The 27,462-nt window shown below is 37.7% G+C and overlaps 1 protein-coding gene and 1 non-coding gene across 2 annotated transcripts in view; one reads left to right on the top strand and one right to left on the bottom strand.

Moving 5' to 3' along the window:
* NUP210L (nucleoporin 210 like) overlaps window positions 1-27,462 on the top strand; it is a 100,998-nt gene that overhangs the window by 9,153 nt on the left and 64,383 nt on the right. Inside the window, 8 exon segments of the mRNA XM_036015395.1 lie at window positions 661-792; window positions 1,910-2,000; window positions 2,600-2,750; window positions 7,117-7,249; window positions 7,900-8,058; window positions 11,919-11,987; window positions 12,490-12,596; window positions 13,303-13,443. Coding sequence (XP_035871288.1) covers window positions 661-792; window positions 1,910-2,000; window positions 2,600-2,750; window positions 7,117-7,249; window positions 7,900-8,058; window positions 11,919-11,987; window positions 12,490-12,596; window positions 13,303-13,443 — 983 coding nt within the window.
* On the bottom strand, window positions 21,164-21,267 carry LOC114489266. The gene has a single exon (XR_003683835.1). It is a non-coding gene; the product is annotated as a U6 spliceosomal RNA (small nuclear RNA).

Here is a 27,462-nt window from a genome sequence, read left to right as displayed (position 1 = left end):
TATTAACATAATTTCATAAAAAGAAAAACATTTGGCCTGACTGGTGTGGCTCAGTGGATTGAGTGCCAGTCTGCAAACCAAAGGGTTACCAGTTGGATTTCCAGACAGGGCACGTGCCTGGGTTGCAGGCCAGGTCCCCAGTAGAGGGTGCGCTAGAGGCAACCACACATTGATGTTTCTCTGCATCTCTCTTTCCCTCCCTTCCCTTCTGTCTATACATACATACATACATTTTAAAAAAGAGAAAAAGAAAAACATTTTAATACTTCAAAAGCAAGAATGTGGGGTGGGAGGAAAAGGCAGAAAACTGTACTTGAAAAACAATAAAAAAACTGTAATAAAGTAAGAATGTAAGAATAAAATAGAGTCCTTTAAAGTGAACAAATTTAATTACTTGCTATTTTAAAATTACTTTTTTCATTTTTCCATGGATGAATGAAAACATCATAGTAGATCACTGTTTGGAAGCCACTGTTCTAGTGTCTCTTATTACAGACAGAAGCTCTTATATTGTCATTATGCTGTTTTCTTCCTCAGGGTGAAAGCAACTGTTACAGCCTTTCTTTTTCATAATATTTAGAATAAGCTTCTGAATGTTTAAGACATTTAATAGATTCATGACCTGTTGAATTAAATTATCAGTTTTTGGGTTCATTGTAGTGACTGACCATGAACTGCGCTGTGATGTTAAGGTTGATGTGATAAACAGCATTGAAATTATATCTCGAACTCGGGAACTCTATGTAGATGATTCACCCCTGGAACTGATGGTGAGGGCATTGGATGCTGAAGGTAAAGAACTTCATAGGATTCAACAAAATTACTTAAAATAAAATAATACTCCTTTATGTCTAGTACTTGGAAACAGAAGCTTGAGACATAAAAGTAGGTTTGAAATAATATTTATTTTCTCATATGTAGCCTATTACATTAATAATTCTGAGTATGGTTCAGTGTGTTAGCTAATACTTTCATAATTTTTCCTGCTATATTTAATTATTGGTTATCGTGGAAGTTTTCTTGAATATCCAAATTCTGCCACTTAGCTTCTGCTGATGGTCCCTACATCAGCAATTAAGAACATTTTCTGATATTTATTGCTAGCTTTGTTTTGATCAGTCCATTTTTTAAAGATTTATTTGTTTATTTTAGACAGAGGGAAAGGGAGGGAGAAAGAGGAGAGAAACATCAGTGTGTGGTTGCCTTGTGCACCCCCTACTGGGGACCTGGCCTGCAACCCAGGCATGTGCCCTGACTAGGAATCGAACTGGTGACCCTTTGGTTTGCAGGGCAGTGCTCAATCCACTGAGCTGCACCAGCCAGGGCTGATCAGTCCATTTTCTATTGGCCAGGAGAATAAAATGCAAACCTGTAAAAGAGTTTTATAATGTTAAATTTGTCTTTCTTAAGCCTGATTTTTATATTGCTTTTAATCTACTATGTTAACATAACATATTTAAAACATACAAAGTTACTACCTCTTTTTAAACTACTCAGTAAAGAATATATATTTTTAAATCTGAAAAATGAATATATTAAAATATTCTAGTATCTCAATTTTATAAAATCTTTCTTGAACGGACCGGAATTTAGGGATGCTGGTAAACCCTGAGGCAGGTGGCCTTTGTGTAAAAGGAAACAGAAAAAGTGACATAATTTTTGTCAGCCAGAAGTTAATCATCTTGAGTCCCTTTTCCTTTCAGAGAGTTTGTGCAGCAATAGCACTTACATTGTTTATGTAGGGATCTTCCTGGTATAAGTATTTTAATTCATTAATGGCAAGTGTTTCTATTTGTTAATGAAAGGGCCCTAGAATAATTTTCTATTTAGGTTTTCCTTCCTAGTTAAAGATGCCTGAATGTTTTGGAGTATGTGATTCTGTCTTGTCTGTTATTGACTTGCTCTACAGGAAATACTTTTAGTAGTTTGGCAGGCATGATGTTTGAATGGCGCATTGCCCAGGATAACGAGTCATCAGGAAAACTATCTAGCAAAATCAGGTAACGCTGAAACCTAACCTAAACCATCCGACTCTGAAGGAGACATCAGCCTTTGCAGCACACTGAACAGCAACCATTTGTGGGGGCTTTGATAACCCTGTTGTCTAGACTTTTTTTGGAATGTACACATTTACCGGGGGAAATGTCTTAGATATATATAGCAGGATATAGGATATAGTATGCTATGGATATAGGTACGTTTATGATAGTTTATTTTATACTACTGCAAAGCAGTTCATGCACTCAGGACTATGCAATTATTTGAGTCAGGTATATCTTGGGGCCATTTTGTTGTTCAAGCTATCTGCACATGCTAAAGTACAATAAGTTGGAAATAGTATGAAATTTTGTCTTCATTATCAAGAAATAGCTCTCAGACAATCCAAGTTTTGGTCTAGCAACAGTTTTAGCCAGAGGTACATTAAATACTTTTCTTCAGTCTAGTGCTTGTGAAAAACAAATTTTAAAACTTTTTACACTATATAGACATTGAAGAGACTATGTTCAAAGCTGCTTAGTGCCTTTTGGAAGAAGCCTGATTGACTGTTTGCTTCCAACCGAAAACAAACAATAAGCAAACTTATTTTAAATCTCTGCAGGATTCTAAAATACTCTGAAGCAGAATATTCTCCCCCAGCATATATAACTGAGATGGAAAAAGAAGGGAAACAAGGAGATGTAATTTTAGTGTCTGGGATTAGAACTGGTGCTGCTGTTGTAAAAGTTCGAATATATGAATCATTTTATAAGGTAAAAAGTTTATCTATACACTTTCATTTACTAGTCTTGCCTACATGAAATATAGTTTCTTATGTTTATCTATAGTAGAAGCTTTCTAACCTGATATAATTCAGGCCAATAGTTGTTTGATTAAAAAAGCCTTTTGAGGAGGGGAAACATAAAAAAAAAGTCTTTACATTTCATTACCTAATTACAAATTCAGCTGTTGTTTTTTATTAAAACACATAACTGCATTTTATCCACCAATCCTTTGGGGTACATCCAAGACCTTTCTTTGACTACAAGTTCACTGGTTAGAAACATACATACTCTTTCTTGCATAAATAGTTTCTAGTTTATGTTTTTATTTTCATTTTATTTTATAGTCAAGTGAAAAATTAGACATGTGTGAAGCAATTTAAGTACATAGTTTTATATTCTTCAAAGATTTTTATGTTTCTTACCTATACCTAATTTGGTAACAGCACATTTTAGCAACTTTCTTTTTTTAGTAGAATTTTTTTCTTTTTTAAAATTATACTTTATTGATTATGCTATTACAGTTCTCCCATTTTTTCCCCTTTGCCCTTCTCCACCCAGCAACCCCCACTCCCTCAGGCAATCCTCCCACCATTGTTCATGCCAATATGTCATGCGATAGGTTCTTGGGTTACTCAATTCCCTATACTGTACTTTATGTCCCCATGGCTATTCTGTAACTACCTATTTGTACTACTTTTTTTTTCTTACTATTTGTACTTCTTTTTTTTTTAAGATTTTATTTATTTATTTTTAGAGAGGAAAGGGAGGGAGACAGAGAGAGAGAGAGAGAGAGAGAGAAACATCAATGTGTGGTTGCTGGGGGTCATGGCCTGCAACCCAGGCACGTACCCTGACTGGGAATTGAACCTGCGACACTACTATTTGTACTTCTTAATCCCCTCACCTCTTCAGCCATTCCCCCACATCCCCTCCCACCTGGCAATCATCAAAGTGCTCTCTGTACCCATGATACTGTCTGTTCTTGTTTGCTTAATTAGATTCAATTGTTGATAGATATGTATTTTTTGCCATTTTATTGTTCATAGTTTTGATCTTTTCCTTAAATAAGTTCCTTTAACATTTCATATACTAATGGTTTGGTGATGATGAACTCCTTTAGTTTTTTTGTCTGGGTAGCTCTTCATCTGCCCTTCTATTCTAAATGATAGCTTTGCTTGATAGAGCTGTCTTGGCTGTGAGTCTCCACCTTTCATGGCTTTGAATATTTCGTCCCAATCCCTTCTAGCCTGCAAAATTTCTTTAGAGAAATCAGCTAACAGTTTTATGGAAACTCCCCTGTGAGTAACTAACTGCTTTTCTCTTTCTACTTTTAAGATTCTCTCTTTATCTTTAACCATTAGCATTTTAATTATGATGTGTCTTGGAGTGGGCTTCTTTGCATCTATCTTGTTTGGGACTCTCTGTGCTTCCTGGACTTGCATGTCTAATTCCTTCACCAAATCAGGGAAGTCTTCATTCATTATTTTTTCAAATAGAGTTCCAATTTCTTGCTCTTTTCTTCTTCTGGCACCCCTATGATATGAATGTTGGAACACTTGAAGTTGTCCCAGAAGCTGCTTATACTATCCTCATTTTTTGTATTCTTTTTTTCTTCTTGTTGGTTTTTTTTTTTTAAAGATTTTATTTATTTATTTTTAGAGATATGGGAAGGGAGGGAAAAAGAAAGGGAGAGAAATATCAATGTGTGGTTGCCTCTGATGCACCCCATACCAGTGACCTGGCCTGCAACCCAGGCATGTGCCCTGACTGGGAATCAAACTGGCGACCCTTTGGTTTACAGGCTAGTGCTCAATCCACTGAGCCACACCAGCCAGGGCTCTTCTTGTTGTTCTGATCCATTGTTTTTGGTTCCTTATGTTTCAAATCATTGATTTGATTCTTGACTTCATACACTCTACTGTGGTTTCCCTGTAAATTATTCTTTGTTTCAATTAGCGTATCCCTCATTTCTTACTAGATCTTTTTTATGTTCTTGAGCTCCTCACTGAGTTCCTTCAGAATCCTTATAATCAGTGTTTTGAACTCTGCTTCTGATAGATTGCTTACCTCCATTTTGCTTAGTTCTTTTTCTGGAGTTCTGATCTGTTCTTTCATTTGTGACATGTTTCTTTGTCTCCTTATTTTGGCAGCCTCTCCATGTTTGTTTTTATATATTACATAAAGTTTCTGTGACTCCCTGTTTTGGTAGTGTGGCCTAATGTAGTAGGTGTCCTGTAGGGTCCAGTGGCACAGTCCCCTCTATCACACAAGCTGGGTACTCGAGGTGCACCCTTCATGTGGGCTGAATACACCTCCTCTCGTAGTTGAGCCTTGGTTGCTGTTGTCAGGTCAGTGGGAGGGATTTACCTAGTCTAGTCAGCTGCAAGGACTGGCTGTGACCACTGACCACCAACCTCTGCCCTCCATGGAGGATCAGCTGTTTGGGATCAGGGTGGTGGTTCTCCAACATGGTCTGTAGTTGTCCACTGGGTGCACAGGATCCAGGGTTTCCCAGGTGGTGCAGGCCATGGTCAGCCCGCACCTGTGTTTTGCTGAGGCCACCCTGCCTGAGCTACAAAGCAATCTGAGATGGCTGCTACTTATGCTGGGCTTGGAGATTCCCAGGTCGAGCCAAGTTGTGAATCTAGGCTGGCTGTTGATAGTGCTGGACCTGGGGCCACTTTGCAAGAGGTATGAGGGCTGGGGGCTCACTGAGGCTGGCTGTTGCTCATTTGATAGGATTTAGGATTTGTGAAGCATGAGCCAAGACCAGCCATTCATATGGAAAAGCAGTTTGGGTGGGCCTATAAGTAGGGTGGAATGGAATCTCTGGGGGTCTCCAGGGCAGGGCAAACAGTGTTAGGTTGATGGAGTCTCAGATATGACACCAGCCTGCCAGCTCTGTGGTTCCAGGTAGAGAGGATTCAGAAAAGGGACAATGGCCTCAGCCTGCTGTTCTGTCTGGGAGAAAGCTGACCCCCAGCTCTTGCCTTGATGCCAGACGCTTCAGTTTCTCCTTGCATGCTACTGGTGCCTTTCAAGCTACTGTCCTGGTGTTGGAGCTCAGAGGGAGTGAGTCTGAGTAGGTCTTTGTGTGGGGATCTTTAAGAAGAACTGTTTGGTACTCCAGAAGTTTCTTCCACCAACTCAATTCCTGCTGGTTTTTGCAGCCAGAAGATATGGGGACTTATCTTCCTGGCTCTGGAGCCCTGGACTGGGAGACCTGGTATGAGTCTGGGGCTCCTTGGTCCTGAGATATCCTTCTTGAGCTTTTGTCTACCACACTTGGATATGGGTTCCACATCTCCGCCTCTCCTACCAGTTTGGATGGATGTGGTTCCTTTAATTCTGTAGTTGTCACACTTCCATTCAGCTGGATTTCTGATGGTTCTGAGTGATGGTTGTTCTATATTTTAGTTTTAGTTTTGATGTGATTGTGCGAGGAGGCAAACCGTGTTTACCTATGCCACTGTCTTGCCTGGAAGTATCTTTTCATAGGGCAGGTTGCTTTTAACTTTTCAAAACGTTTAAATTTTTTGTAGAAACAACTGCTCTATTTTTGCATTCATGGTTTATTTAAATGTAGTTATAATTAAAAGTGCAACTGGCATAAATCTGGGAAAAAATAAATGTCTTTGGGCAGCATTTAATGGAAGTGGCAGGAACACAAGTATGTGGACACCCTAGAGAGCAGCCTGCTGTTCTTCTGTTCACAAGACACAAGAGCAGCTTCACAGGAATCAAAACGTTCAACAGGGGATAGAGGGTAACTTAATCTGGAAAGTCAGTTGGAGTTTGGTTAAAAGAATTTCTGGTGTAACAGTCCAGTCTTACCTTTTCTCATTTCAGCATACTTGCCTTTTTATCTACCTACTCTTCTCCTTTAGAAGGCTCGTCATTTTTTTAGTCTTAGTTTGAGTGACTTAGAAAGCTAATATAGTATTAAGATTATGATCACCTTTTAAGGCTAACTCAAATTATGATTTGTGATTAGGAAAGCATTTTTTAAATCTTTATAAAATATTTTATTCTTTAAAATATTTTATTTATTTCTTTTAGGGAACGGAAGGGAGGGAGAAAGGAGGGAGAGAAATACCAATGTGTGGTTGCCTCTCATATACCCTGTACTGGGGACCTGGCCCATAACCCAGGCATGTACCCTAGACTGGGAATTGAACTGGCGACTCTTTGATTTTCAGGCCAGCACTCAATCCACTGAGCCTCACCAGCCACTGCTCTTTTTAAAATATTTAAAAAGAAACTTACAAGAAGTAAACTTTTAACAAGGAAAATGGCCTTAAGGATTTTGCCTCAAGTTTGGAAACTTTGTTTTTTTTCCTTCCTCTTTTAGAAGAAAGTGGCAGCAGCCTTGATACGTCTGCTTGTTTTGGAGAATGTATTTCTTATACCATCCCATGATATTTATCTCTTAGTAGGAGCATATATTAAATACCGAGTTGCAAAAATGGTTCAGGGAAGAGTGACAGGTAACGTGATTTGTCTTTTTCTAAAACTAACATTTCCCAAATCCTTTCTACTGACAAGAGAAGCAACTCCATATTATGTATGCAAATGTTTTCAGATTTTGTGATAAAGGATTCCCTGATTGCTATACTAGAGCTGATACTGGACAGAGATTAGTCCCCATAGCTTCAGTGACCGCAGGCATCTAAATTCTCTATTAACACAACAACCAAAAACTTACTAGCTTCTGTAAGGCAAGTGAAGAAATTTTACCAAAGGGACTTGAATGATCTTTGCAAAAGTTGTTTCTTGATAAATGCAGTTTATTAATTAAAGACTTAATACTCTATTGACCCCAAAAGTGCTACTGAGTTTATAAAATGTGCATTGACTCCATTAACATTAATCTTTTTCTAACTTGCCTAGTGGGGATTTCTGCTACTCTCAGGTCACTGGAAGGAAGAATACAAGTGATATCAACAATGAATTCATACAGTAACCGCCCCCACCCCCAATGGCTACATGTAGAAATTCATCATAGTGGGAAGGAAATTAGAAGCAGATTATACTCTTCTCTAGGCCTGCTTCCTGATTTTCCTTGTATAATGCAACAATATTCTATTGTCTGTTGGAATGGCTGCTCTCATATTTATGTTTCTTGCGTGTCTTACAGAGATGGAATTTCCCCTGGAACATTATACACTGGAATTGCAAGACCATAAAGTTGCATATAATGAGTCTCTTTCTGGTAAAGTGGCTTTCTTGGATGAGAAGACAATGGTGGTGACTGCCATCCAGCTGGGCCAAACTAATCTGATCTTTGTCCATAAAAGTATCCTTTGTTCGAGTCTTGGCTGCCAGTCTACCTTTCCCTGAGCATGCTAGACATGGTCCTTGGTAAAACAATTTGTCGAATGATTATAATGCTACTACATTTATTTTCTATATGTGTTATTTTTAACAAAGAACTATAAACGATTATTGTCATAATTTCTAACAAAGTGTAGGTAGAGAAAAGAGTAGTTGTGAACTTGGGATCTGCTGATTTAGTGCTTATTTGCAACCTCAGTCAAATTATGAGACTGGGAAAAACAGAATTTGGAAGAACTTGTGTGAATTTTATTAATTTTTCCTTACTATTTTTACATGAATAATTGAGAAAAGATGGTTAATTAATATTTATATCAGTTGAATTGAGAGTAATTTTTAAAAATTTACTCAACCTGCTGTGTAAGGGTACAACAAGGAGGCATACATAGAGCTCTATTATAGTTGATGGAAACAAAGCAGAATGAATGTTTAAATTCTCAGAAAATGGGAGCATTTGGATTCCATATCTCAGTGTTTGATTTTGAAATATTTCTAATTTTTAATATTTGTATCTGAAAGAAAAAATGTGTATTTATTTACTTTTATAGAAAGGAGAAGGGAGGGAGAAAGAGAAGGAGAGAAAGTGGCCCCAACCCGGGACCTGGCCTGCAACCCAGGCATGTGCCCTTGACTGGGAATTGAACCAGCAACCCCTTGCAGGCCGGCACTCAATCCACTAAGCTATACCAGCCAGGGCTGAAAGAAATTAATTTATTCAGCAAATATTTTATCCCTACTATATGCAGAATATCATTCTAAGCTCTAGGGATACAGATTTTACTCAGGGTAGTTAGGGGAGTCCTCTTTGACAAGGTGGCATTCGAACAATGAGTCGTTCAGATATCTGGGTGCAAGAGCCCCAGAAAGAGGAAGTAAAAATTGCAAAGGTTCTGAAGCAGGGGCATGTTTGGCATGTTTAAAGAAGAGCAAGGAAGACACTGAGCCTGAAGTGCAGAGAGTCTGGGGAAAGTAGTAGCAGGTGAACTAGAGGAGAGGAAGGAGTAAATTATGTAGGGTCTAGTAGGCTCACTCAGAGTTAGAACCCATCAGACTTGAAAGATACAGTATTTCTTCTAGCATAGTGTTAATTAGCTGTTTATATTATTTGTCTGAAAAATATTAAGGAAGGTGTTTGAGCCAAAGTGATTTGTTCTCTAGTCATTTTAAGGTGCCTAGAATATTAGTCAGTAAATACAGTAAGACCTACAAAACAAAGTCACTAATATTACTGAGCCTCAAAGACTCAATAATATTAATGACTTTGAAGAGCCCCACTTCTCTGAATTTCCCAGGCAGACTTGCAAGATCTTTTTTTAAAATTTTTAGTTTATATTTATTTATTCCAAAGTAGTAAATGTCAAATACATTATATTTATCTATTTATGTGTTTCTGGAGGACATGGATGGTGACTATTTGTGATTTGTTCCAGCACCTGGCTTAGGGTGGCTGGTGGTACTATTCATAAAGATGGGTGGTATAAGAGAAGGAACAGGTTTCAGGGAAAAGAAAACTATGGTAGTTCAGTTATTTTGCATGTTAACTTGAATTATCTGCATGACATTCAAGTAGAATTTTGACTAGATCTGGAGGAGAAAAATTCAGAATGAAGATAGATATTTGAAAGTTAATTTGTTCATAGATAGGTCATAGGTGAAGCTGTTGCTGTGGACAGAATCATCTGGTGAGGGTTATAGAGTGGGAAGAGAAGAGGGCCAAAGACAAAACTGTCCCATACCAGCTTTTATGGTTCATATGGAAGAAGAGGAAATTTTCTTCCATGGAGGCCGAGAAAGAATGTTTACAAAGTAATAGGAGAACCAGGAGAGAGGAGCTTCATGGTAACCAAGTGAAGAATTAGAGAGAATGTTCCTCAAGTGAAATAGATAGAGATAAAGACCGAGATAAAGATACAGACTGTAGTACTAGGAAGTCTTGGCTTACTTTGTCAATTAAAAACAGCTTGACTTTGAAAAGGAGGAGAAAAGCAAGGTAGAGGTTTGACAAAGACATGAGAACTATAGGTAGGGGAAACTTGAACATGTCTGTAAGTTAAATAGAGAGACGGCAGAGATATGGGAAAAAAGTGCAACATTTCTGAGGGGCAAGAGAAAATGAGATTCAGAGTAGGTGGAAAGATTAGATGGAAGAAAGATGTTTTATTTTGATAACAAAGAAATGAATTGGTTTAGGGACCTATTGAGATCTGTTTCCTCATTCTGTAAAATGAAAGGAATGTTGTATTTCTGTATTTCTTCTACTCTTATATTTTATGAATATTATATTAGAGTATCTAATCAGAATCAACTCTAGATTGGTACAGAGTTGCTTATACAGTCTGTCAAAGATTTGCTGTATCCCTAGTTGGTGTGGCTCAGTGGATTGAGTACCTGCCCGTGAATCAAAGAATCGCCAGTTCGATGCCCAGTTAGGGCACATGCCTGGGCTGCAGGACAGGTCCCCAGTGGGGGGCACACAAGCGGCAACCACACATTGATGTTTCTCTCCCTCTCTTTCTCCCTCTCTTTCCCTCTCTAAAAATAAATAAATAAGATCTTTAAAAAATATATAAAATTTTTTAAAGACTTGCTTTAATAAGTAGATAAAAAATTAAATAGATAAAAGTCATCTTTAATTAACATATCAGTTGTATGTATATCTGCAGCTCCTCTAGAGTACTGAGGCAGCTTTAAAAGTTTGATCCCTTAAGTAGATTAAATATTTTATTTCCACTATCACTATAGATAATGTAGTGCTAAATTGTAGCTTAGTGCATGACTAAATTAATACAACATCTAAATTAGTGTACTTGGAATTAATGACTATTTTCTGTTCAGTCTTCTCAGTTATATATTTTTCAGAGCAGAAATAACTTCTTAGCTCTTTTTTGTGTTTCTTTTTCAGAAGGTCTCATTTTTTAAATTTTTAAATCTTTTATTGTTTGTGCTATTACAGCTGTTTTTTTAGCTTTTGGATTCAGTATATTTTGAAAGGGAAATATGTTCCTAATTAGATCTGTATATATGGATAGCAAATAAATTTGTATTTCTGCTAGAATTTAACTGAAGGGAATAATGGGTAGGATGATGTATAAGTGACACAGTAGTAACTCTGGTGACAAAGAGAAAACATTTTGGTATTAAAGATTTGCTGCAGATAACAGAAAACCAGTTAGTGATTTTTTAAAACAGCCTACAGAGCACAAGGCTAGATGGCAAGTCATGCCTCACCTTACTCCTCCATCTGCAGTGTTCATCCCTTCAGCCAGCGCCATGCCACCTTGTCCTGCTTTCCACTATGGGCTCCTGGGTGAGCGTTTATTTGGAGAAAGGGTTCTGCAGCTAAATGAATGTTAAAAGCACAGAGCATGACCTTTTTTCTCTCACTCTATCTTCCTCGAATTTGAAATTCAGCAATACCTGATTCCAGTGATTACTGAGTCCCTCAGATTTTTCTCAGAAGTGTACAAGTTTTTGCTTTTTTTTTCATTTTTAAAGATTTTATTTATTTATTTTTAGACAGAGGGGAAGGAAGGGAGACAGAGAGGGAGAGAAACATTAGTGTGTGGCCGCCTCCCTCGTGCCTCCCACTGGGGACCCGGCCCATAACCCAGGTATGTGCCCTGACTGAGAATTGAACTGGCAACCGTTTGCCTCGCAGTGCGGAGCTCAGTCCACTGAACCACACCAGCTGGGGCAGTTTGTGCTTTTCAAAGGATAGTAAAAGATAGAATTGTGTTGGTGGGTTTATTTTTTTCCTTTGGTAGCTCATGTGTTCTTTTCATCCAACTCTGGCTCATGTGATTTCCTTAAGCAAAAATTAAGATGTCCATATGCGATCTGTGTCTGGACTTCCAAACTGCACCATATATGTTGTAGAGCCTGGATTTTTAGGTACTTTTAGATAATGATTTTCTGTAAGCTACATAGCTAAAGCGAATGCATTAAAAGCTTCAATGCTTCTTTAACCTTCATTTTGAGACCTAATTAACTTCAGCTTCAACGTTACTTTGACGTGTTTTCACACATTGTTCTGGTTATATGCCATCTGCAAGAGTGAAGCTTCTTGAAACAGATTGTAGAAAAATATAAAGATTCATGTAATAAAATGTTGGGTTAGGAAAAGAGATTTTATACATATAAAAGAATCTGAATATCTTTAGACCATTTAATACAATTTGACTGAAAATAGCTAAAATCTCTCTTGACACATTATGAATGGACACAACTGTGGTTTGTTTTTATGTACAGATATAACTGAGAGTATTTCTTTGTACCTGAGCTCAGTTAAGCCAAGGATCTTTGGAACCCCAAATTATTATACAATTTGATAGAATGAAGTACAGGATTTACTTCGGAAACTCTCCTAATATTTTTGGTTTTGATTTGTGTATAGGTTTCATAGTGCAACCTGGAGACCGATGGAGTCTAGAGGTGGGACAAGTGTACGTTGTCACAGTAGAAGTGTTTGATAAAAGCAGCACAAAGGTCTACATTTCAGACGTGAGTCTCTCCTTTGTGTTTTTTTCTAGCTCCTTGTACAGATAACTCTTTGAGTGAGCATTTGTATGTGTGGGTGCGTGTGTGTGGCTAGGGAGCCAGTTTTTTCTTTTGCTTCCAGATTTTACCTTTGGAAATGCAAGTTACTACATTATTATTATTATTATTATTATTATTATTATTATTATTATTAAATAGTTCTGTCCTTGAGGAATGCCAGCTGGAAGTAACAGATAGGATTTGGTCAGAACTATAGAGAACTGCAGGGAGCACAGTGATAACGCCTAGGAGGGTACCCTCATTCTGTAGCTGCATTCAGAGATGGTTACCACAGTTTCGCAGTGATGAGAGCAGTACTGTGAACATCACATGTGAAGTTACTACTCACTCTTCAGGATCCTTTTTTTTCCCCCCAGAGAACTGTGAGATTATGGAATGGCAAAAACCACATTAACATTTATCTAAGGTTTGGCTCTCTATTTCTGATTACTTGCCATTAACAGGTCTTTCAAAAACTGGTACCAGTTTAAAATTACATCTTTCAAACTTAGAATTTCATGAGAGAGGGCAAAGATTTTGTATTTATTTATTTATTTATTTATCCCCAGAATGCATAGCTACACTTTCTCTCTTGAATGCTTTGGGATTAAGATGGCTTTAGGGAAAAAACATTTCTTCAGGTTTGTGTTGCTGTTGGGCTGATTTTCAGAACATGAGGATTATGTGCCAGTTCCTACCGGAGTTCTTTGAAGAGCAGCTAACTTCTGTGAATGGATCTTACCACGTAGTGAAAGCCCTGAGAGATGGGGTCGTGGTGATAAATGCATCCCTGACTTCCATCATTCACCAGGTAGGAGCTAACAGGACTGTCTTTTAATTCTGAGAACACTGATGTGGGGGAGGGGAAAATTTTCTGAGAACACTGATGAGGATTTCTGATTTTTTTTTTCTGTAAAAAACTAGGCTGGGCGAGGCTTTCTGGTTCTTGATTTGGAAGCAGATACATGGCATATCCCACCTTTACCTTCCACATAAATAGAAAACTGACAAACACCACACTCAGCTGTTTACACCTCTATCAGTTTTCTGTTCCAGTCTTTGTTATTGTGCATATCTGCATTGGTCACTGTGTAGTTATACCATTTGAGGTTCCTTTAAATAGTTATTTCATACGTACAGGTGTCATCAGGTCCACATAGAGTACTATCTATTCTAAAAGCCAGAGGATTAATCTGCCAATTTAATTAACTATTCCTCCCACATTGAACTTTTGCATTATTTCCAGTCTCTTACTATTGTAAATGGCATAGCAGTATTTTTGTATAACTTTTTCCTTTTGGTTGATTTTCATGTTATATATATATATATTATATATATATATATTATATATATATATATATAATATATATAAAATATCAGAAATGAAGTTACTGGGTAAAGAGAAAAGGAATGAATCAGTTTTAATGCCTCTAAAATGTATAAGTACCTGACTTTTAAAAGCCTGTCAAATTTGTTTCCCTCTCTTAAACCTATTTTTTTCCAGTTATTCTTTTACCCGTTGTTTAAGACAAAAAAAAAAAATCCTGCCACCCATGACTCTGCCTTCTTTCTCACCTTCTACATTCAGTACATAAGTGAACCCTATGTCTTCCAAATGTCTCTCAAACACATTTCTTACTGTCCCCCCTGCAGTCTTTTACCTGGCCTTTCACAGTTGCTTTTATCTGGTATTTCTACGTCCAATATTGCCCCTAGAATGATATTCCCAAAATTAAAAAAAAAAATCATTATGTATTTACTGTTTCAATTCCTTTGGTGGCTTCCCATTGATTTTCGGTAAATTTTGAACTTCTTAATGTAGTTTTCAAGGACTCTCTGTGACAGAGATTACAAACTGGTGATTTGCAGACTCTTTTGGTTTGTATTCTTGTTTTGTTTTGTTTTTTGGCATCTGAACTTCTTTTTGATTGGGAAATTTCAAATAAAACCCAAAAGTTCTGGTTCTCTAGATCACGTGAAAATCTGGCAGTGCTGACCTGGAACAGATAGTGGCCACACCATTTAGACTACCCTCTCCAGGCTTCCGTGTCTCCTGCCAGTCCCTGTTCTTTTACATTTAGCTTAATAGACCTGTCTGTGTCATCTACTTGGTACTTACAGGCTTTTGAGTTTGTGACTCTTCCTAAATGCTCCTGACAATTTCTGCAGCTTTGAGTCTTGTCACTTCCCTCTCTTATGTTTCAGCCACATTGAACTTTCAGTTTCTAGAAAGTGTGTTCCTTTTTACCTCTAAGCTTTATTTTTGTTTTGATAAACAAATATAGTTCCTCTTGTTCACAATGCTTTCTCCCTACCCATTGTACAAGTCCAGCTTAAACATCAGTTCCTTGGGTATGTTTTCCCCTTTGATATATTTTCAGAGCTCCCTGAACTTCCAAGGTCATAATAGTTATCATACTTGATTGTTTTTACTTGCTTCTTTCAAAAGGTTATAAACTTTGAGGCCCATGATTATGCCTAGTGTGCTCACAACTGTCGCCCTTACATTCAACAAGAGTAACTGATGAAATACAGTTGTTACAAATAAGTATTTGTTGAATGAATGAATGGTGTTTGGGTTAGTTATAGTCAGGTATGGATCTATATACATTATTAAAATATCTCCAGTTTCTTTCAACAATACTTACTACAGTGATTTTTTAAATCCATTGTTGTGGTATTTCTGGCAGTTTGATCCCATTCTGGAATGACTCTTCAACCCATAGATCTTGCTTTAAAAAAAGAAAGAAAGATTTTATTTATTTATTTTTAGAAAGAGGGGAAGGGAGAAAGAGAGGGAGAGAAACATCGATTGGTTGCCTCTCTCATGGGACCCATTTAGGGGCTGAACCTGCAACCCAGGCATTTTCCCTGACCAAGAATTGAACCAGCGACCTTTCACTTTACCTGACAATGCCCAACCAACTGAGCCACAACAGTCAGGGCTACAGAGCTTGCTTTTTCACAAGTATGTTTTAAAATCAGAGCTAACACTCCTTTAAAAACAGTTTTCTATTTTTGATAACTTTGCCTTAGCCCTACCAAGTTAAAATATGGTCTGGAAATTTGGTTTATTTATTTTAAAGATTTAATTTTTTTAGAGAGAGGGGAAGTGAGGGAGAAAGAGAGGGAGAGAAGCATTGATGTGCAAGAGAAACATGATCAATCTCACACACCCCTAACTGGGAACCTGGCCCACAACCCAGGCATGTACCCTGACCAGGACTGAACCAGAGATCTTTCCATTCTCAGGTGAGTACTCAACCCACTGAGCCACACCAGCCAGGGCTGGTCTGGAGATTTTAGCTCATATATACCATAATCTTAATTCAGTGAGATTAGAAGTAAGTGTTGAGTTTTTCTAGTTTCCTTGATATCTAATAAAGAAAGTTGGATAATAATTCACCTTCTTCTGTATTTGGGGGTAATATGTGGATTATTATATGCTCTGAATTTAGAAGAAGTCTTTATTGAACATACTGGAGCATACAACCATTTTGGAGGAAGAGTTATCATTAATAACTTCTTAAAACTTTATTTTGAAATTTTTGTAGATTTAGAGGAAGATGAATAAATTATACGTGGGACAAAGAAGATGTAGAAGTGGCCAATAAACACATAAAAAGATATTCAACATGATTAGGAAAATCCAGATCAAAACCACAAGATACCACTTCACACTGACTGGCTAAAAAAAAACCAGACAGCCTTGGCTGGGCAGCTCAGTTGGTTGCAGTGTCATCCCTTGCACCAAAGGTCATGGTTTCCACTCCCAGTCAGGGCACATGCTTAGATCAGGATTCGTTTCCCGGTCAGGACACATGCAAGAGGCAGCCAACTGATGTTTCTCTCTCACATTGATGTTTCTTTCCCTCCCTGTCTCTCCCTCTCTCTCTCTCCCCCTCTTCCTCTCTCTCTAAAATCAATAAACATATCCTTGGGTGAGGATAAAAAAAAGACAGACAATGACAAGTGTTGTTGAGCATGTAGAGAAATTGTAACCTTCATACACTGTTAATGGGAATGTAAAATGGTACAGCTACTTCGGGAAACAGGTGTCATTTCATCAGGAGACCAAGCCTTGAATTACTGTATCGCCCAGCAAATTCACTCTTGTGTATATATGCAAGAGACATGAAAACATATGTTGACCCAAAACCCTGTACATGAATATTCGTAGTAGCATTATTTATAATAGAAGTGGAAATGTTCACCAATTGGTGAACAGATAAATAAATTATGGTATATCCATACAATAGAATATTTGGCAATAAAAAACGAAGTGCTAATATATGCTACAATGTAGATAATTCTTGAAAACATTAGGCTAAGTGAAAAAAACTAGACACAAAGCACAAAGGTCATGTGTGTTATGGTTCTATTTATGTGAAATGCCAAGAACAGGCAAATCTGAGGAGACGGGAAATAGTGGTCACCTAGAGCTGGGGGAGGGGGTGGGGAACTTGGAGAGTAACAATTAGGCCTGGGATTTGTTTCTGTGTAGTGGAAGTATTCTAAAATTGATTATGGTGATGGATATAAAATGGTGAATATACTGTCATTAAATTGTGTACTTTCAGGGGATGAATTGTATAGTGTGTGAATTATGTCAATAAAATGGTTAAAATAAACATATATTTAGTCTGTAGAGTCCCTTGAACCCTTTATCAAGTTTTCCCAACAGTGACATCTTATATAACTGTGAGAATTTCTGATAATTAACATTTGTATAATATTATTAATTATACTTTAGACCTTAGTCAGTTTTTAAAAAGATTTTATTTACTTATAGAGAGAGGGGGAGGGAGAGAGTAAAAGAAGGAGAGAAACATCGATGTGTGAGAGATACATTGATCGATTGCCTCTCATATGTCACCCCAACCGGAGACCAAACCCGCAATCCAGGCATGTGCCCTGACGGGCAATTTAACTGGTGACACTTTGCTTTGTGGGACAATGCCCAACAAACTGAGTCACACCAGTCAGGGCCAAACCTTAGTCAGTTTTTTCATATACTCCAATGAGTGTGTGTGTGTAGTATAGGTCTATGCAATTTCAGCCAACACACAGATTCATGCAAGGGCCACTGTCATCATGGTATAAAACTGTTCCATCACCACAGAAGGAATCCCTCATACTAATTTTTTATAGTCGTACCCACTTCTCCTGTGCTTTATCCCCTGGCATTTGATCTCCATCTTTAAAGTTTTATCAGCTTGAGGATGTTATATAATCAACTCATATCTTTTAAGATTCAACTAAGCATAATGCCTTTGAGATCTATCCAAATTTTTGTATGTATCAATATTTTATTTTTAAAAATTGCTGAGTAATATTCCATTGCATAGATATACTGGGCTTTGTTTAACTAGTCACCTACTGGAAGACATTTAGGTTGTTTCTAGTGTTTGGCTATTACAAATAAGGCTGTTTTAAACATTCTTGTACAGGTTTTGGTAAGAACATAAATTTTCATTTCTCTGGGATAAAATGCCCAAGAGTGCAATTCATTGGTCATATAGTACTACATATTTAGTTTTATAAGAAATTGACCACAGCTAATATCATACTCAGCAGTGAAAAACTAAAAGCATTTCCCTTAAGATCAGGTATCAGACAGGGGTGTTCACTTTCACCACTCTTATTCAACATAGTGCTGGAAGTCCTAGCCACAGCAATCAGATAAGAACAAGAAATAAAAAGCATCCAAATTGGAAAGGAAGAAGTAAAACTGTCATTACTTGCAGATGACATGAATACTGTATGTAGAGAACACTAAAGATTCCACCAAAAAACTACTAGAACTAATAAATGAAATTCAGTAAAGTAGCAGGATATTCAGTAATTGGTTGTATTTTTATATACCAATAAAGAACTGTCAGAGGAAAACTAAAAAAAATCCCATTTACAATTGCCTGAAAAAATACCTAGGAATCAAGGTAGCCAAGGAAGTAAAAGATCTGTACTTGGAAAATTTTAAGACACTGAAGAAAGAAATTAAAGAAGATACAAATATATGGAAACATATACTGTGCTCTTGCATAAGAAGAATTAACATCATTAAAATGTCAATGCTACCCAAAGCAATCTATAGATTCAACAAAATTCCTATCAAGGTACCAGTGGTGTATTTCACAGAACTGGAATAAATATTCCAAAAATTTGCATGGAACTACAAAATACTTGGAATAGCAACAGCAATATTGAGAAAGAAGAACAGAGTTGGAGGAATCATACTACCTGGTATCAAACTATACTACAAGGTCATAGTAATCAAAACAGCATGGTACTGGCATAAAAAGACACATAGACCATGGAACAGAATACAGATCCCAGAAATAAACCCACATTTTTATGGTCAATTAATATTTGACAAAGGAGGTAAGAACATACAATAAGGTAATGACAGTCTTTTCAATAAATGGTGTTGGGAAAATTGGATAGATGAGTGTAAAAAAATGAAACTAGACCACCTTCTCATACCATACATAAAAATAAAGTCAAAATGGATTAAAAACTTAATGTAAGACTCAAAACTATGAAACTCCTAGAAGAAAGGATAGGCAGTAAAATCTCAGACATTGCTCATAGCAATATTTTTTCTGTTATATCTCAGGCAAGGGAAACAACAACAACAAAAAAAATGGGATTATATCAAACTAAAAAGTTTTTCACAGAAAAGGAAACGATTAAAAAAAAATAGAAAGGAAGGAAGGAAGGAAGGAAGGAAGGAAGGAAGGAAGGAAGGAAGGAAGAAAGAAAGAAAGAAAGAAAGAAAGAAAGAAAGAAAGAAAGAAAGAAAGAAAGAAAGAAAGAAAGAGAAAGAAAGAAAAAGGAACATGTATAAAAGACCCATGGACAGAGACAAAGGGTGGGCGGGGGAGTTGAATGTGGGAGATGGGGGGTGAATAGGGCAGGGGAGAGTAACGGGGGAGAAATGGGGACAACTGTAGTTGAACAACAATAAAAAAATTTAAAAAATGAAAAGACAACCTATTGAATGGGAGATATATGCCAGTGAAATATCCAATAAGGGGTTCATATCCAAAATCTATAAAGAACTCATACAATTCAATATCCACAGAACAAACAATAGTCTCAACCAGCAGTCTCAATGTATTTACTTAATGTAATCAATCTCCCAACCAAGTCAGTCAATTATGTATTATGTTTCTGTCTAATATGTTGTGCTGTAAATTAAGAAATATGTATATGTTTGGGGCTTTTGTTATTATCACATCCGAGCTTTTATCAAACACTCTTAAGTAAACTTTTAGTGATTATACATTGTCTTCATTATTAGGAGAGCAATCCAATGGTTTCTTATATTCTTTATATGTTTTAAACATAAGTTCCTAATGATTCTAACAACCTAAAAACACCTAATAACCTAAACAATGTTTTCTTCACATTGGTGTAGAAGACACTAATCAGCGGACACATACATACATTTATATCTACACACACCTAAATAGAAGAAATCTTGGGATCACTTTGTTTTATAAAAGTATAATTCTAATATATAAGCAAATGACATTTCTCTATTCTTACTCAATGACACATGATTTATAGATTTGCCATATTTTTTAAAAAAGACCTTTATCAGCTAACATATGAAGAGTATATGGCAGTACCCGGTAACTCATGTTCACAGGAGCTGTAATCATCACTCATTTTGATTTCTAATATTAAACCAACCTTATGGTCTTGGGGTTAACTTCACCTAATCATGATTTGTTATCTCTTTATGCATTGCTGGATTTAATTTGCTAAAGATGTATATTCTTAAGGGCCTCTAGCTTTTTACCCTTCTATTTCTTTTTTATAATGTCTTTATCAGGTTTTGATATTAAGATAATATTGGCTTTATAAAATGAATTGGAAATTAATTGTTTTTTATTTTCTTTTTTCTAATTTTAATCATTGTTCAAGTACAGTTTTCTCCCTTTTACTCCCAATCCAGCCCACCCACCCACCCCTCCCCACTTCCCTCCCATTACCACCCTCACCCTAGTTTTTGTCCATGTGTCCTTTAAATTTGTTCCTGTAAACCCTTCGCATTCTCCCCTGAAATTCCCTCCCCTCTCCCCTCTGGTCACTGTCAGCCTGTCCTCTATTTCAGTGTCTTTGGTTATATTTTGCTTGTTTCTTTGTTTTGTTGTTTGGGTTCCTGTTAAAGGTAAGATCATATGGTATTTGTCTTTCACTGCCTGGCTTATTTCGCTTAGCATAATGCTTTCCAGCTCCATCCATGCTGCTGCAAAAGGTAGGAGCTCCTTCTTTCTTTCTGCTGCATAGAATTCCATTGTGTAAATGTAGCATAGTTTTTTGATCCATTCGTTTACTGATGGTCATCTAGGTTGCTTCCAGCACCTAGCTATTGTAAATTGTGCTGCTATGAACATTGGGGTGCATAGGTTCTTTTGGATTGGTGTTTTAGTGTTCTTAGGATATAGTCCCAGCAGTGGAATTGCTGGGTCAAAAGGCAGATCCATTTTTAGTTTTCTGAGGAAGTTCCATACTGCTTTCTATAAAATATGGAATGCTTCACGAATTTGCGTGTCATCCTTGCGCAGGGGCCATGCTAATCTTTGTATCATTCCAATTTTAGTATATGTGCTGCCGAAGCAAGCACTGTTTTTTATTTTCCAGAAAAGTTTGTGTAGTGTTAGTGGTATTTCTTCCTTAATTATTTAGTAGAATTCATCAATGGGAGTATTTGAGTTTGGAAGTTTCTTTATGGGAAATTTTATTTATTATTGTGATAAACTATGAATAACAAAATTTACCATTTTAATCATTTTTGTACAATTCAGTGACATTAAAACATTTACATTGTGTGCAACTCTCAGCACCCACCCATTTGCAGAACTTTATCATCTTCCCAAACTGACACTCTGTACCCCTTAAGCAACAGCTCCCTCCTCCCCTATGCCTACCACCTGGTACCTACCATTCTGGCTCCTCTCTATGACTCTGACTACTCTAGGTCCCTCCTGAAAGTGGAATCACAATATTTGTCCTTTTGTATCTGGCTCATTTCACTTGATAGAATGTCTTCAGGGTCCATCTATGTTGTAGCATGTATCAGAATTTCATTCCTTTTTAAGGCTGAATAACATTCCATTATTTGAATATGCCACACTTTGTTTCTTATTTATCTGTTGACGTATTTGGGTTGTTTCCACCTCTTGGCTATTATAAATAATGCTCCTGTGAGCATGGATATACAAATATCTTGTCAAGTCCCTGCTTTCAGTTATTTGGGGTATATATACACTCAGAAGTGGATTTGCTAGGTAATTGGCAAATTTATGTTTTATTTTTGAGGAACTGTAATACTGTTTTTCACATTGGCAGAACTATTTTACAATCCACCAGCAGTTCACAAGGGTTCTGATTTCTCTGGATCCTCACAAACACATATTTTCTGGTTCTTGATAATAGCTGCCTTAATGCATATGAAGTGGTATCTCATTATGATATGTCTTTCTTTATTTTTTAATTCAAATGTTTATTGATTTTATTATTTCATTTTTTATTTCTTGTTTTTAAATGTATTTTATTGATTATGCTATTACAGTTGTCCCATTTTTTCCCCTCTGCCCTGTACCCCCACTCCCACCAGCATTCCACCCCACTTAGTTCGTGTCCATGGATCATTCATATAAGTTTTTTGGCTTCTCCATTTCCCATACTATTCTTAACTTCCCCCTGTCTATTTTGGACCTACCAATTTATACATCTTATTCCCTGTACCTTTTCCCTCATTCCACCCCCTCTCTCTCCCTACTGATAACCCTCCATGTGATCTCCATTTCTGTGATTCTGTTCCTGTTCTAGTTGTTTCTTTAGTTTGTTTTTGTTTTAGGTTCAGTTGTTGATAGTTGTGAGTTTGTTGTCATTTTACTGTTCATAGTTTTGATCATCTTCTTTTTCTTAGGTAAGCCCCTTTAACCTTTCATATAATAAGGGCTTGGTTATGATGAACTCATCACCAAGGTAGTTGCTGCCATAAAACATGTTAGTGAAAATCATGGATATATGGGTATCATGGATTTGATTTTTGTTTCTAAGTCTGCTGGATAACATGGGGAAAGGAAATGGGCAGATCAGGGCTTTAAATTCCCAACTCAAGATCCACATAAAGAATCTAAAGCTTTTATGATTACCCTAAGAGAGGCACTTATATCAGTATTACCCTGTTCTGTAGTAATAATGCATTAAAATCAGCAACAAAGGAGTTACGTATTTTTTAAGATTTTTAAAAAATATTTTATTCATTTATTTTCAGAGAGGGAAGGGAGGGAGGGGGACAGAGAGAGAGAGAGAGAGAAACATCAATGTGCGGTTGCTGGGGATTATGGCCTGCAACCCAGGAATGTACCCTGGCTGGGAATTGAACCTGGGACACTTTGGTTCCCAGCCCGCACTCAATCCACTGAGCTACGCCAGCCAGGTTTTTAAGATTTTATGTATTTACTTTTAGAGAGGGAAGGGAGGGAGAAAGAGAGAGAGAGAGAAACATCAATGTGCAGTTGCTGGGGGCCATGGCCTGCAACCCAGGCATGTGCCCTGACTGGGAATCGAACCTGCAATGCTTTGGTTCGCAGCCTGCACTCAATCCACTGAGCTAAGCCAGCCAGGCGCCAAAGGGGTTATTTTTAAAAACTGCATATTTAGAAACTTTAATAATGGACTTCTAAATAACTCATACATTAACATGGAAATCATATTGGGGTGCCATGAAAATGCCACATATCACCCCAACTGGTGTGGTTCATTGGGTTGGGTGTCATCCCACAAACTGAAAGATTGTGGGTTTGATTCCTGGTCAGGGCACATGCCTGGGTTGCAGGCCAGGTCCCCTGCTGGGGGCGTGAGGCAATAGATGAGTGTTTCTCTCATTCTCTTTCTCCCTCCCTCTCTCTAAAAATAAATAAATAAAATCTTTTTAAAAATGTACCACATATAAAAACTTATGAAAAGCAATAGTTAGAAATCAGTGGTATCTAAATAAATCTATTAATAATCAATTGTCTAGACGTGGGATCTCTGGTTCTTCTTGTCTCTTTTAACCTGTATACTTTTTTGTAATTCTGAGAGTGCTGTCTTAATTATCTTCCATAGTAAGCATTTGGTTTTCTATAGGGTTGATTCTCTTCTTTACTGTTGATTCTGTTCCTTACTGTTTTTATTTTATTTTATTTTTTAAGATTTTATTTGTTTATTTTTAGAGAGAGAGGAAAGAAGGGAGAAAGAGAGGGAGAGAAACATGATGTGTGACAGAACAGTGATTGGTTGTCTCTCTCATGCCCCCAACTGAGGACCTGGCTTGCAACCCAGGCATGTGCCCTGACTGGGAATCAAACCTGCGACCCTTTGGTTCACATACTGGCACTCAATCCACTGAGCCACACCAACCAGGGCTGTTCCTTACTGTTTTTATTGCATTTTAAAACTCTCGTGCATTTTACTCTGGCTGGATGGCTCAGTTAGTTAGAACATCTCCCTGTATACCAAAGGTAGTAGGTTTAATTTCCTGTCAGGGCACATGCCTGAGTCACAGGTTCCATTCCTGGTCAGGACGCATACAGGAGGCAACTGATCAATGTTTCTCTCTCTTTCTCTCTTTTCTTGTCTCTCTAAAATAAATAAATACATTAAAAATAAAAAAGTAAAACCTTTTTGGCACTTTAGAATTGCATTACATTTTTTATTTTGTCTAGCTCACTTTAAATTTCATTCCGCACTCAGCCATATACCTCTTTTTTCCACTTTGTTGTCATAGTTCTGCTTTATCTCCTACTTAACATTCATATTTTCTCTTTTTTTAAGATTTTATTTATTTATTTTTAGAGCAGGAAGGGGGAGAGAGAGAGAGAGAGAGAAACATCAGTGTGTGGTTGCTGGGGGCCATGGCCTGCAACCTAGGCATGTGCCCTGACTGGGAATCGAACCTGCGATGCCTGGTTTGCAGCCCACACTCAATCCACTGAGCTATGCAAGCCAGGGCTCTTTTCTTTTCTTTTTTTAATATGTTTTATTGATTATGCTATTATAGTTGTCCCATTTTTCCCCCTTCACTCCCCTCCACCCTGTACACCCTCTCCCACCCATATCCCCCCCTTTAGTCATGTCCATGTGTCATATTTATAATTTCTTTAGCTTCTACATTTCCCATACTATTCTTACCCTCCCCCTATCTATTTTCAACCTACATTCTATGCTACTTATTCTCTGTACCTTTTCCCCCTCTCTCCTCCTCCCACTCCCCTGTTGCTATCCTTCCATGTGATCTCCATTTCTGTGCTTCTGTTCCTGTTCTAGTTGTTTGCTTAGTTTCTTTTGGTTTTGCTTTAGGTGTGGTTGTTAATAATTGTGAGTTTGCTGTCCTTTTACTATACTTGTTTTTTCTTTATCTTCTTTTCTTAGATAAGTCCCTTTAACATTTCATAAAATAAGAGCTTGGTGATGATGAAGTCCTTTAACTTGACCTTATCTGAGAAGCACTTTATCTGCCCTTCCGTTCTAAATGAGAGCTTTGCTGGATAGAGCAATCTGGGATGTAGGTCCTTGTCTTTCATGACTTGGAATACTTCTTTCCAGCCCCTTCTTGCCTGTAAGGTCTCTTTGGAGAAATCAGCTGACAGTCTGATGGGAACTCCTTTGTAGGTGACTGTCCCTTTATCTCTTGCTGCTTCTAGGATTCTCTCCTTCATTTTTACCTTGGCTAATGTAATGATGATGTGCCTTGGTGTGTTTCTTCTTGGGTCCAACTTCTTTGGGGCTCTCTGAGCTTCCTGGATTTCTTGGAAGTCTATTTCCTTTGCCAGAGTGGGGAAGTTCTCCTTTATTATTTGTTCAAATACATGCTTAATCTGTTGCTTTTCCTCTTCCCCTTCTGGTACCCCTATAATTCGGATGTTGGAACGTTTAAAGATGTCTTGAAGGTTCCTAAGCTTCTCCTCGTTTTTTTGAATTCTTATTTCTTCATTCTTTCCTGCTTGATTGTTTTTTTCTTCCTTCTGGTCCACTCTATTGTTTTGAGTCCCAGTTTCCTTCCCTTCACTATTGGTTCTCCATGCATCTTCCTTCATCTCTTTTATGTAATTTGCGCCCAAAATCAACCAATTCTGTGAGCTTCCTGATCACCAGTGTTTTGAACTGTGCATCTGATAGACTGGCTATTTCTTGGTCACTCAAAAGGATGAGTCCTGTGGGACTGATGTGTTCTTCTATTTGACACATATCTCTCTCTCTCTCTCTCTCTCTCTCTCTCTCTCCTCTCCCCCCCATCTGGTCGTTCTTGTTACGGTAAGGGGCAGAGCCCTAGGTGTTCCCCTGGGCTGGGCACCCCAGTCGCTAGATTGTGATGTTGTATGTGGGGGCGTGGGCGGGGGCGGGAGGGAACAATGGCGGTACTCTGTTCTACTAGGATCTCAGTCCCTTCCCTGGGATCCTGAGTTGCGCGCTCTGCCCTGGTTCACAATGCCACCTAACTGGATCCGCCAGCCACCACTTGCGTACTCAGGGCCCACTGCTGCATCCCGGAAGGCTTACACATTCCCGGTTGCCTTATGTGCCCAGTTCTCCCCATCTCTGCATGCCAAGACTGCTCCTCCTCTCAGCCCCTCCTACTGGTCTAGATGAACGGGTCTACTTCAACTTCTTGGCTGTCCAACTTCCATTCAGATAAATTCTCTGTTAGTTCTGGGTGTTATTCTGCCTCTAAATTGTTGTTGTTCTAATCTTGGTTGTGCGTGGATGTATGGTGCGCCCACCTATGCCTCCATCTTGCCGGAAGTCCCACATTCATATTTGCTAACGTACCAAAGCAGACATTGTTTAAAATTTATGTCACCTGCAGTAACAATTTTCCAAGTGCATTTTATCCTCTGTCTTTTTAAGTACTACATTCTCTTTTTTTTCTATATGTTATAAAATGTCTTCCCAGGACCAACCCGTTTTGTACTATTACCTTTTCCTTGAATGGTAAGAGTTCTACCCGGGCCCAGCTTACACTCCCTATTCCAAATAGATTACTTCTTGTTTCTCTCAGTGGTCACCTAAATACCATCAGAATGATTCTCTCTGTCTTTCATCTTAAGACAACACCAATTTATTATCTTAGTTTTGAAAGTCAAAAGTCCAAAACTAGTCTCAATGGGCTAAAATAGTATTTTCTTTTAAGCTGAAAGACTTACGGTATTGTTGGTTTATGACCCAATCACCTTGAGAGAGTGCAGAGAAAATCAGAGCCAATATTACACATGTGAGACTGTTGGTAAATATTTCATGGCTTCTTTGAAAGACACACAGGTAGGTAGGTAGGTAGGTAGGTAGATAGATGATAGCATTTTTGCCTTCAAAGAGAAAATATCGGTGTAGTTGAGTGTGAGGACTCCATTTTACCTGTATAGATTCCCCTGCTCCCCAAACTGTGCTCTTGTTTGTAAGGATGAGGGGAGTGTCTTACCCCAGCATCTTTAAATGTTCTCTTTCTTTTCTTCTGAGTAACTTGTAATATCCCTTTGCTTTTACCGTTTATACAGTTAACTGATGGATGTCCAAGAATCTTTCTTTCTGAAACTATAATTTTCTTTCCTCTCTTGATAAAACTCTTTTATTTCAGGAAATTTTAACTACCTTCCCTGATTGTGATACTTACTTTGGGTCTAGCAAAATTCCTTTCATTATTAATGACCCATAGTAGTTGTGCTTCTTTAATGAGTAGGAACATTTATTTCTTTCTTTATTTTCTAGATAGAAACTGGTTGAGTAACTCATTAGCACACCATTTTGCCGATGCTCTATGAATGTGCATCAT

Source organism: Phyllostomus discolor, chromosome 14 (genome assembly GCF_004126475.2).
Source record: "Phyllostomus discolor isolate MPI-MPIP mPhyDis1 chromosome 14, mPhyDis1.pri.v3, whole genome shotgun sequence".
Classification (NCBI taxonomy): domain Eukaryota; kingdom Metazoa; phylum Chordata; class Mammalia; order Chiroptera; family Phyllostomidae; genus Phyllostomus; species Phyllostomus discolor.
The sequence above is the reverse complement of the archived record's forward strand: the minus strand, read 5'-3'. Positions and strand labels throughout refer to the sequence as shown.